General features: G+C 37.9%; 1 protein-coding gene across 1 annotated transcript in view; it reads left to right on the plus strand.

Annotated features, from left to right (window-relative positions):
* The window catches only part of LOC115210503 (cytosolic carboxypeptidase 2-like), a 291,706-nt gene that overhangs the window by 102,404 nt on the left and 175,535 nt on the right, over positions 1 to 13,767 (plus strand). The window contains exon 8 of the mRNA XM_029779107.2: positions 4,852 to 5,035. Coding sequence (XP_029634967.1) covers positions 4,852 to 5,035 — 184 coding nt within the window. The remainder of the gene's footprint in view (positions 1 to 4,851; positions 5,036 to 13,767) is intronic.

Raw genomic sequence — 13,767 nt, forward strand, 5'->3', positions numbered from 1 at the left:
AGTTCATCAGCTCACTTCTTTGATTCAAAGAATTATTGTCCTTGAATAAGATGTAGAATTTTTCTAACAGGCAAAGGTTGCATTTGAAATTATTTTTGTGTGCTCCATGCCTGTATGGTGCCGCTCTGTCCAGAATGCTCCATGTCACGTTGAAAGGTGGGGTTTCCTCTTCTTTCAGTTCCCAGACATATTTTGCTAGGCTGGTCCTCTTCCTATTTTCTGGGTATCTAAATGAATTTTTATGCGAATAAAATCGCGTTTTAAACGAACTTTCTGAAGCCCCTGTATATGTCTTGTATTCTGATGAGCCTTCTATTTGTATCTTCGCTCTGTAAACTACTCCTTTTACTAGACATTTCCCTTCTAACGGGCAGGAGGATTCATTTTTGAAATTGCATTTCTTAATGGGCTCGGCACCATGTTTAATCTCAATCAGATTCCTATTATGCTGGCTAATGTAAGAGGCGAAATTTCTACAACAAGAATAGCTAACCTTCAGGGTTCTTCTATTAAAAATCCTATAAAATTTATGATCCTGCTTAAAATGGTTAGAGATTAATTTCAAAAATTCCTTACCTATATTAGTCTTTACGGCCAAATTGAAAGCCGGGTTGAACCACAAAACTTTCCTGTTCCTAGTTCTTCGTGCGGTGTTATTATCAGCATTAGGCTGGTTGTACTGGATCTTCTCCGAGAATCCACTATTCCTTAATGCGCTGTCGTAATAAGGCGCAGCATTATGGAATGCTGCTTCGTCCGAAGAAATTGAAGATATTCTTCTACCTACATTGCTGACTAAGTTCCTAAGGATAACTGGTGGATGGTTCGAATCTTTGCTAATATACGATAGCTTTTCATTGGGCTTACGGAAGGTTTAAATCTATCCGACCTTACATTAAAATTTACGTCTAAAAAATCTACACTATTCAGGTTAGTATCTATTGTAACCCGTAAGCCCATCCTTTGGAAGAAAGCAATAAGGTCCTTCCTAAGTCTATCCGATTCATGGCCGTTTAAATTATGGGTGGCTATAAGGCCGTCATCCCTATATAAACCTGCATCTATAAATGGGAATTCTATTTTTAGATTATGAAGAATACAGGCTCCTACGAGCATACATAACTCAGCCCCGTCGTATGCCCCCATCGGTACATCGAAAAGAGAATCCTCACTCTTCTTGATCCAGGTGGAATCCTCGAAAAAAAGAAGTGATTTCCTCGCATGCATAATAATATCAATTTCCGAGCTATCGATGTCGACATACTGCTTGGCGAAGTCTAATGCCCTTAGGAGTAACGTTCTAGATATTGACGGGTAAAAATCAATAATATCGAATTGTGTAAAACTGCAATTATTCTTATAGCTAATACCTTTAAACCACTCTATGACTGACTTACTATTCTTCCAAATTCTCAAGTCTACTTCACTATCTAACTTAGTTAAAATACGGTCCAAAATATTTTTGCTAATAATGCCTATCTCAGTTTTAGCTGGGTTTATCAATCTACATTTAGGGTTTCTATTAAAATTGGCTTTATGGTCTTTTAGTGTAATAAAAGCTGGTCGTGGGGAAAGATATTCAACACTATCACTAACCTTAAGCTTGTTAGCTATTACTCTTGCTTCCAAATTCACCTCTTTGTATATATTTGTGTTATCTTTTTTGTATGTGTCTGTGACACTATTCGAAATCAGGCGTTTATAAACTTCCTTATCAAGTGCATATAAGTTCCTTGTCTTATCAGAATTAACGAAGATCTTATTCGAGTTGTTAATCTCCTTAATTTTTTCTTTCATATTTCTTTGTAATTGGTTGCTATATTTGCGGAATTTCATTTTCCTAATTAGTTCGAAAAGGTCTTTCTCGAAGGCTTCTAATTCCGGAATAGGTGGTGGATTTCTGGGAGATTTAAGTCCATATGTGTTTCCTTTGGTTTTCTGTTTAGTATCAAGGAAGAAGGCTTTCCATCTCAATCTTCGAACAAACTCTTCCGTTTTCTCTATAAGACCTTTGAGATATTGCTTTCGTGCAGGGATAGGTATATTTTTCTGAGAAAAATCCAGCGGGTAAAGTTGTATGGCCGTTATTTCTAAAGGGCCAATCAAACAAGTCCATTTTTTTTAAAGGTGTAGCGTTTGCAATAGTCTGAATAGAATTCATATATCGGTTTTATTCTAGCAAAAACTGTCCGACGAACGGAAACGGGAAACTCAGAGTAACAGGTTTTGTTGAATTTTCTGCTGCTTTAAATAAAGCATATTACTCTACTACTGGTATTTGAGTACTCTTTTTTCCACCTTGTTTCACATTTATGTATTTACTCCGGTATATATATATATATATATATATGTATGTATTTGAAGTTTATAGGAAAACAAAAGACGAAGCCAGTTGTATGAACAACTTTGACGTTTGGGAAAATGAAAAAGTCTTTTACGTTTCGAGCCCATGCACTTCAACAGAAAGGAATAAGAGAAAATAAATAGAGAGAAAATGAAGAAAAAAAAAGCTTGTAGATTTCACCGGTCCAGCATGGCGGTTGATTGGGAAAAAAAGGAGGTTGAAAGAAAGAGAGATAATAAAAATAAAAGAATTTGAATGAAAGGAAGATAATAAAGTGCTAGTGATCCCAAGAGAAGGTGCGCGTGCCTGTGTGTGTATGTCAGAATGGTGTATGTGAGTAAGTGTGCGTGTGAAAAGGTAATTAGGGGCGAGTGGCTCTGACGTGTGTGTGTGTGCGTGTGCGTGTGTAACGTGTGCGTGTGTGTGTGTTGTGTGTAGCAGTTGATGTGTGCTTTTTCATGTGGTGTGTGCACATGTGCATGTGTGTGTGACCAAACAGTGTGGATGTGTATGGTATACACCATATGTGGTCGAAAGTTATCTTTGTCTATGTATGTTGCGTGTGTTAATGCGTGTTGCGTGTGTATATATATATTGTCTGTGTTTTTGTGTTTGTGTGGGTGTGGGAGTGTGCATGGTGGTGTGTGGTGTGTGTACTGAGTTAAACAGTGTGTGTGGCTGTTTATATAATGGTATGTGAGGTGATGCTATTGAAGATTGTGTGTGGGTGTGTGGATGATGGTGTGTGGTGTGGGTGCTGGGAAGTGGTCAGTGCTAGCGTGTGTGGAGTGGTGGGGTGCTGGTATCAAATGAAGAGAGAAGGTGAGGTTGGTGTCAGATGAAGAGAGGAGGTGAGTTGAAACCATGTGACGCAAAGGAGCAAAGAGGGAAGATAAATTCCTGTTCACGGCGAAGGCAAGAGTCTGGATGGTCCCTGTGCAAAGACAGTCCGAACACAGACAGATGTTGTAGCGAATGACCGGTAGAACGGAAATGGCGCGAGACCAGGGTATCATTGCCGACTCTGATGTCTCGGAGGTGCTCCGCGAACCGGTCAGCCAAGCGGCGTCTCGTTTGACCGATGTACAGGGAAAAGCAGAGAGAGCAGGAAATGCAGTAAATGATGTTACTAGAAGTGCAGGTAAATGAGTCGGTGATGTGATAGGGACATCGATTGGGTGCCTGTAAGGATGGTGGTGTTGGAGAAGCAGGGGCAGGTGCGACAGCGTGGGGGAGCAGGGGAACGAGCCAGGTTAGGGAAAAACTTCTTCAACTTGCAGATCTGTTTTAATGTTTTCCACGTTACCCAATTCCAGTACCGAGTCTTTATGCTTTATGGCTTTCTTTTTTATAATGTTTACTACATGTTATATTTCAGTACAGAGCGATTGGACTGGCATAACTTGTCCTAAATTTTGTTTGACCGGATTGGAGCGTCTGCGTTTCACGTCTGGTGAAATGGTACATTTTACAATTCAGGCGGTCCATCTACAGTCAAGATCCTTTGCGTGTGATGTCATGCTGTGGCTTATGATGTGTAGATATGTGTCGAGGGTGTTGTCTGCAGAGATCCCTGAGTAATGAGCAAATATGATCGCCGTTTATCTGTAATGTTTCCAAAATTCCTCTCCATCAGATCCTGGGATCAGATGGATTACAAAGAAATGCCATAAACAGGCTCTTTCAGGAATGACAAAACCTTTCTGCATGCATACTTTCGATGCTCGAACATTACATTACTGTATGTTGATCAAGTCCATCTTGAAGATCGCCTTAACGCAGAGTAAAAATGGGATTGAAGACAACCACTTTGCCTCTTCGGGCAAACACCCACTAATTTCTTCAAGTTCAACTTGGGGAAAGGAAGGTGAAGGTGAAGAGGAAGGCAGTCCCCTCCAGCGAATTTTGTAAGACGTGGGGGAGAGTAGTTGAGTATGATCTGTGCAAATGCATTACAGGCCGGAGAATGACACTGGAGAAGTGCTTCTACCTATGGTCTAGAATGGAAACTCACAGATTTAGGAGTACCAACAACCTACTAAGAGCAGGTTGTTGGTACTCCTAAATCTGTGAGTTTCCATTCTAGACCATAGGTAGAAGCACTTCTCCAGGGATCTTCTTATACATGTGTATACTGCCACATTTTTCATTTCATTCGATTGCTATGTAACCTTTTGCTCTAACTTGTTCCTGTAATATTTCCTTATCTATCACCTTTGTACTACTACTACTACTACTACTACTACTACTACTACTACTACTACTACTACTACTTACTACTACTACTACTACCCCCCACCATCACCACCACCACCACCACCACCACCACCACCACCACCACCACCACCACCACCACCACCACCACCACACTACTACTACTACTACTACTACTACTACTACTACTACTACCACCACCACCACCACCACCACCACCACCACCACTACTACTACTACTCTACTACTACTACTACTACTACTACTACTACTACTATAATTTATACATCTAGGAATTCCCATACGCCGACAGCCAATATTACCTGGCTCACTGTTATCCGTATACCTTCACTGACCTTAAAGATGACCTGGATGATCTTATAACACAACCGTCCACAAGTCCCTGGCTAAAACGTGAAGTTTTGTGTGAGACAAGAGCTGGAAATTCCTGTTTCCTAGTGACTATAACTGACTTTGGTAAGTGTAAATATGTATTTTGTGTGTGTGTGTGTGTGTGTGTATGTGTATTATATGTATATATTCTTTTACTTGTTTCAGTCATTTGACTGCTGCCATGCTGGAGCACCGCCTTTAGTCGAACAAATCGACCCCAGAACTTATTCTTTGTAAGCTTAGTACCTATTTTATTGGTATCTTTTGCCGAACCGTTAAGTTACGGGAACGTAAACACATCAACATGAGACAAACACAACACACACACACACACACACACACACACAGACAGAGGACCTCGTTAAACTGATTCACAAAATCATCCCTCTTTAATTTTGTTCAGATGCTTTCAACTTTGGTGTATCGATGCAGCTCTGAATTTTGATTACGATCAACCAATTACTTTATTTCGTAAATTAAAGAATCTGATGTTATTTGGAATTAAAGTTGGGAAAATTCAGGTAATTTTAGCGAATTAACAGATAGCGAGGCATGAACAGCTTGTTACCATGACAACTGCAAGTTTTGTTGTGTTTCACTTCACCTGCACGTTGTGTTGTGTTGATTCTTCACACCACGAGATTTACTTCACCCGCCTGTTTTGCGTTAATAAAAATTTATAGTTATCAATCAGAATTTTATTGTAGATATTTTTCGGCAATTGTCTTGATATTTTAGAATTTTTTCATATATTTTCATTCTTGTTTTTTATTCTTTTATTCTTTTACTTGTTTCAGTCATTTGACTGCAGCCATGCTGAAGCACCGCCTTTAGTCGAGCAAATTGAGCCCTGGACTTAATTTCATAAGTCTAGTACTTATTCTATCGGTCTCTTAGGCCGAACCGTTAAGTTACAGGACGTAAACACACCGGCATCGGTTGTCAAGTGATGTTAGGGGGTGAGTAGGACAAACGCAGACACACAAACATATACACACGCACACACACGCACGCACACACACACGCACGCACACACACACACATAAACATATATATATATATATATATATATATATATATATATATATATATATACGACGGGCTTCTTTCAGTTTCTGTCTACCGAATCCACTCACAAGGCTTTGGTCAGCCCGAGGCTATAGTAGAAGATACTTGCCCAAGGTGCCACGCAGTAGGACTAAACCCAGAACCATGTGATTGGTAAGCAAGCTACTTTATTTCATTAAGATTTGCCATAAAGGCATTACAAAGAGTAGCTCGCTGGCTGGACACATACATTAATGAGGTGAATGGTGAAAAGAGGATGATATTGATGGGAGAAGACAAAGAACGCCCGCCGATTTTTTGCTTCTCTAAAATATTCTTCTTTTTTTTCAATAGAAAAAAACAAAACGAGGTATTGAACCTCTCATTACAATTTTTTGCAGTTATTAGACTTAATAGTCCATTACAAATAACATACAATAAAATATTAAGTATACAGTCAACACTATTCCATTTACAAATGAGGCGCTGAGCCTCTTACACATTATAACACTGAGGCTTTTCAACCTCTTGTCAATTTTCCACCTCATCATCGCTTGTGTCCGTGTACTCCACCATCGCCCATGCTTGCTTTAAAATCAGGGCAGGTTCCGAGTCGGCGTCACCCGGTCACGAAAGATATTCCTCTTTTAGTCCCTTCAGATTTGCAACGTTATGACCTCCACAGCTATCTGCGGAGGCCATTCGGATTCCTGTGTGAAGGCCAAAGGTACTCCCTTGTAGTGTTCTGTCACCACCTTTTCCACCTCTTCGCCTCTATAAAAGAAGACCAACAGTTCTTCCTCCTCCAGATCCGAGGTAGTCAATTCTAGCATTGGCGGCATAATTCCCGCCAATGGTATGTCCCCCCCCCGCCGGTGGCACAACCCCCACCGAAGATGCTCCGGGACCCTCCGGCGCCATGTCTCCGACTGTCGGCAATATCCCGTTTCTCCTCCTCTTCCTCTTTTTTTCTTCTCGACTAGGGGAAGGTGTGTCTCCTCCGTGGCTGGGAGATTCACCTCCTCTCTCTCATCCCCAGGATCCTTCGGTGAGCACCCATTATTACTCACCTTCTTTCTTTTGCGGCATTTCTTTGAGGAGTCATCCGTCTCCTCGGCCGCCTTCATTCCCTCCTCTACAAAGGTCTCCGTCAACCGCTCCAGGACTTTGCTTTGCCCTTGAGGACAGTTCTTTTTTATATGGCCAGACTCCAAGCACCGATGACACTTGGCGGGGGTGGGGGCGTCCGTCGAGCATCACTGGATACCTAGACCCAGCCATTCTCAAAAAGTCTGGAAATACAAGACTTTCGGCTGACTGGGTCCATGGGATCAAAGCAGCTTTTGACCCCCCCCCCCCCAGTCAGCCGCAGGAAGAATATTTACGTTGAGGAGCTTAGTATCTCCTATCCACTCGGGCTCAACTCCGGGTGGCAAGCCGCAAACCCGAGTCCTCGTCATTGCCCTCCAGGAACTGGCTCGCAAATTCACAAGCCACTTCTGGGGAGTGAAACAGCAACCACACGGTTGCATATTTGCCCCCCCCCACCACGAGAGATAAACTTAATGGCTGGCATAAATTCTGCCACCTCTCTTTCGATTATATATTTTTTGAAAACGGCAATGACGTCGAGGATCCTAGAGTAAGTCCTCAAAACCACCGTCTTATGTTCAAGTTCTTTTAACTATCTTTTGGGTGGTGTAATTTCCCACTCCACTAACTTTCCATTGTTATTTGCCATGTTTTTTTTAAAAAGTCCAAAAATACAGTTCTTAAAATACAAAATAATTAAGGAAAAAGAAGGAAGAGAAAGAAGTCCAAACAAAAAGGAAATAGAAAAAAAATTAACAGTTCAATAAAGAGTTTTTTTTAAAATAAAAGATAGATAAAGTGAGAGCAACAGTGCAAAACACAGCAAAGGTCACTCGGTATTCCAGGCCAAAATTTTTAACGCAATTGTTAAACAGTTAATTACTGAAAAATCATTCCAATTTTCTTCTCATATGTACTTCTTGACAGGAACAATATTGTTGAAATCTTTTCCAAAATACCTGGACAAACACAATTCTCAAAATTTTGCGGCAGCAAAACAATAATTTTCACAATTAAGTGAAAAAAATTTTGACTCAGCCTCAGGTAGACTAGAATCCAGTGAAGACTTCTTGTTAGTAAAAAATAATTGCGGCAAACAACAGGCCCCCACTAGACCTCCCCAAAATCTTACCTTACAGCTGAGTTTCAAAAGTCTTCAATTTAAGACGGCTTCAAAAACACGTCTTACAGCTTCAGTGTCAAACACAACTCTAATTCGCACGTGCGCAATGAGGTAAGCAAGCTACTTACCACACAGACGCCTATATTTTACATATATTTTGTGAAGTTTTTCTGTGTTTGCATTCGTTGCAACGAATGGCTTTCAGTTTAAACCCAGCTCAGGCCAGAATGAGCCATTCTGTATTTTTATAGAAGATTTAGGACAACATTATTTAACGTGTCCTCCATTTTTAAAATGTTAGAGCATAGTGTGAGGGAGATTTGGCAGTTTTTCTAGCAAATTGAACAACCACACAAAGATTACCTCATTGGCTCATTTGCTGAGGTGTATAAGTAAACAAAAACTAAAGGAAATGAATTGTCATCTGTTTCTAGGATGGTCTTTCCAGTTTTATGATCAACTGAACTGGTTACACATTCAACTAGTACTTATTTTATCAACCCTAAAAATAAAATAAGTACCAGCTGAATAATAAATAGGATCTAAAAGGGTAAAACTTCATTTAATTTAGAAAATTTGAAAAAATAACATCTGTGCCTGTCTGTCTCTGTTATACTGCGATGTTTATACAGTTTCTTGGCATATGATGGTGAGTGGAATATGTGAACTTAGCACACAACCGCACACCTACACTTCAAGCACAGTATTGACAAAGCATTGATGACTCATCGTCTCAGTAATGCTAAGCTTCAGGGACACATTGACTCAGCTGGATTTATGGTTTCACTAGGTTAATTCTATTCATAAACATTTAAATTAGGAGTATTTTTTAAACCGTTAGCTTCACATTTCCACAGCTTAACTGAAATTTAGCCCATGTAACAGGAACTAAGAGGGATATCGTGGAACAAAGAAACTATGTGTGATACAGATAATTTGACATTATTTTTGAATTCTGCATGCAAAAACATGCAAGAAACAGGTATTCTTTTTCTCGGGACAAATTCTTTGTTGACCAGTGTTATTCTTATCGTAGTTTACAAATCCAAGCACGAAAACGTTACCCAATTTTGGAGTTTTGGAGACAGACGCCTCCTTTTCACACACACACACACACACACACACACACACACACACACACACACACCACACACACACACACATACTAACACACACACGCGTGAATGCATAAATGTACATAACTGAATACATACATATACATGCACTTATATATTAATGATGTACGCAAATACATGACAGGTATACAAAATGCTGACATACACATAAAGTAAACTCATGCAGACAAATATATTAATATAACAAATTTAAAAAGCATAATAAAACATACAGAACATTATAGAAATCAATGAAGAGACAAAAGAAACAGTAAGATGATTCATGTCGATTTTATTAGGTATTTCTGTTTATTTAGAAACCTACAATGAACCGGTCATTTCACAGATGTTAAACTATAAATTTCACAGGGTACAATCTTAAAGTTGACACCGTTAAACGCAGAAAATTTCTGTCTCGCTATTGGCTAAAATACAGATTTTTTTCGATTTTTAAACCTCTTTAACTTTTTCCTCTAGTTTTTGTCTCCACAACATTATGCCTTCATAGCAATAAGAGTAGAAAACTACATTAATATAGCCGATTTTCAGATTTTTTACTTTCTTTTGAAAATGCAGATTTTGTGAATCAGTTTAACTAGATCCTATATATATCTATATATATGAAACTGAGTATGTGTGTGTGTATGTGTGTGTGTGTGTGTGTGTGTGTGTGTATGTGTGTGTGTGTGTGTGTGTCTGTGTATGTGTGCATCACTATAACTCAAGAACTGTCCAACCTATTTCATTCAAATTTGAAACAGACCTTAATTAGGGTCCATGCAGTATCATGGGTTGGAAATATGTTCACCTCCTTGCCTAATACGAACCCAGAGCAATCTCATCTCTTACACTATTTCAGTATTACGGGTCAAAAGTGAAGCAATAACATCTCTATTTTACGTGAGATAATACTTTCAGCTTGATAGCGAAACTATTCATACTTTCACTATGCATTTAAATATATATATATTTAAAAATATATATATATATATATATATATATATACACACATTAATTTCATTTCTATTACTTTCACTATGATATTTTTATATATGTATATATATGCATATATATGTATGTATATGTATGTATACATATATATGTATATATATATATATATATATATATATATATATATATATATATATATATATATATATATATATATATATATATATATCTATATATATATATATAATATATAATATATATATATATATATTATATATATATATGCATATTTATGTATAAGTATATATATGTATGTATATGTATAGATATGTATATATGTATATACATATATAGAGTCTGTCTAATATATATATATATATATATGTGTGTGTGTGTGTGAGTTGTGTGTGTATATATATATATATGAATATATACATGTGTAGATATATATTCATACATATATATTATATATATATATGGATGTATATACATATATACATATGGAAATCTATATATATGTATATATATATATATATATATATATATATATATATATAATATATATATATATATTAATAATAATACCTTAAAGTTAATTAATTCATTAATCAATTAATTGATAATTCTACCAAGTAGATCGGTAGGTTAAATAACATTTAACGTACCGATCTTCTTGGTAAAATTATATATATATATATATATTATATATATATATTATATATATATATATATCTATACAATATGTTACATTACTCGGTACTCAAGATAAAACTCTGAGTTTCAGATGCTGAAGTGGAAATCCACAACACCATCTCTTCGGTTATCTGGCTATTTGAAAACGTTATGAAAAAATACCGTTTAAAATGAAGGGAAAGTACTCTGTTATAACTCTGCTTTGCCTGCGTACTTATACATCGCTCGCATTTTTCGTCATAAAAATTATATAAAAATACATAAAAATATATAAAAATATATAAAAATATAAATTCTTTTTGGGACATAACACAGAAAGCATGTTCTATCCGTTTTCTTTAGGGGACCAAAAACGTAACAGAAATTTAGTCACATGTGGGCATGATCCGAAAAGCTCTGTCCTTGTATTTAGACATGTGGTAGGGTCTAAGCTGCTTTTCCAGATAAGCCATCTCTCCATGTCGCATAAACAGCACCTTCCGCTGCCGTTAGTATAGGGCTTACATCTGGCCAAAATCTTCCATTGTATGTTATAATCGACACCTTTATCTCTTAAAGACCAAATATGATTGGATAATTGTGTCGCTTTTCTTTTGTTCCAGTGCCTAAAGCTCAAAGTGTGGTTATTGAACCTGGCCTTGAAATTACCCTCTGTAACGAAGAAATACGTGGGCCTTACAGAGGGTAATATCAAGGCCAGGTTCAATAACCACACTTTGAGCTTTAGGCACTGGAACAAAAGAAAAGCGACACAATTATCCAATCATATTTGGTCTTTAAGAGATAAAGGTGTCGATTATAACATACAATGGAAGATTTTGGCCAGATGTAAGCCCTATACTAACGGCAGCGGAAGGTGCGGTTTATGCGACATGGAGAGATGGCTTATCTGGAAAAGCAGCTTAGACCCTACCACATGTCTAAATACAAGGACAGAGCTTTTCGGATCATGCCCACATGTGACTAAATTTCTGTTACGTTTTTGGTCCCCTAAAGAAAACGGATAGAACATGCTTTCTGTGTTATGTCCCAAGAAGAATTTATATTTTTATATATTTTTATATATTTTTATGTATTTTTATATAATTTTTATGACGAAAAATGCGAGCGATGTATAAGTACGCAGGCAAAGCAGAGTTATAACAGAGTAATTTCCCTTCATTTTTAACGGTATTTTTTCATAACGTTTTCAAATAGCCAGATAACCGAAGAGATGGTGTTGTGGATTTCCACTTCAGCATCTGAAACTCAGAGTTTTATCTTGACTACCGAGTAATGTAACATATTGTATAGATAAATTTCCTCTATTTACATAATATTGAGGTCTCTTTCTTCTTTTGTTATCTTACCGTTTTATCAATACATATATATATATATATAATATATATATATATATATATATACACTCCTTTTCACTTGATGCCAAGGACATATTTTCCAATGGCTACTGTGAATCGGTATCACTATTCAGCAAGGCCAAGGACATAATCATTGTTGGTCTTTACAGGCCTCCCCAAGCACCTCTAAAGTGCTTTGAAGAGTGCCTTAGCAAAGTCAAGTCCTTCCTTCGGAAGTACCACTCCGGAAACATACTAGCGATGGGTGATTTTAACCGCCCTCATGTGAACTGGCCCACAAATACTCTGAAGTTAGACAAATGCTCTACATCTGATAGAGCAGCAGCAGAGCTGCTCTTTAATCTAATGGATGAATACTTCCTGACTCAGCTAGTGCTCGAACCAACGAGACAGAATAAAACGATCTTGGATCTGGTATTAACCAATCACTCTAGCTTCGTTCACAGTTTTTCAGTTGAAAAATCTCTCCTCTCAGACCACGACATGATACTCTGCAATTTTAATTTCCGATATATAAAAACCAAACCAGCCAATCCCACTCCATGGCATCCATTTGACAACATAAACTTCCACAAAGCGGACTGGGGAGCAATCAGAAAAGATCTGTCTTTTATCGACTGGTCTTTTACTCTCAATTCCACCCATATTGAGACCGCATGGCAGCACTTTGAAAACATTGTCACCTATACATGCTCTAAACACGCTCCCACGAAATCTACTAACACATACAGAAACCGGCTCCCTAAAAAGAAAAAAAAACACTCATCAGGCGCATCAAAAGACTCAACAAAAAAATCAACCAATTAAAATATTCCCACACACAACATCCACATTCAACAACAATGAAAAGGCTAGAGCTGGAAAAACTTCATCTGCAGACCGACATGAAAACCTCCATTGAAAATCAAAGAACTGTGGAGGAACAGTGGGTAATCAAAAACATCAAACAGAACCCAAAAGTGTTCTATTCTTATGCAAATAAGTATAGAACCACTGTCTCACCCATTGGGCCATTGATTGATGATAACGGCATTCCCCAACACGATGCTAAAGAAATGGCAGAAATACTGCAGAAACAATACTGCTCTGTCTTTAGTGTTCCCACTGATATTGACGTAAGAGAAGCGAACGAAGTTGACTCCCAACATAAAATCTCAGACATAACCTTCACTGCCACTGACATCGTAGCAGCAATAGATGAGGTGAAATACTACTCTGCTGTAGGCCCTGATAGATTTCCCGCTAGTCTCCTGAAGGAATGTAAACACCAACTTGCAGTCCCTCTGACCAACCTCTGGAGAAATTCGTTAGACGCAGGTTATATACCGAAACAGTTTTTATCCCAGTCAGTCATCCCGGTTTTCAAACAGGGAAACAGATCCCTCGCACTCAACTATCGCCCAATCTCACTCACCTCCCACATCATTAAAGTGTTTG

The sequence above is a fragment of the Octopus sinensis genome, linkage group LG4, assembly GCF_006345805.1.
Source record: "Octopus sinensis linkage group LG4, ASM634580v1, whole genome shotgun sequence".
Classification (NCBI taxonomy): domain Eukaryota; kingdom Metazoa; phylum Mollusca; class Cephalopoda; order Octopoda; family Octopodidae; genus Octopus; species Octopus sinensis.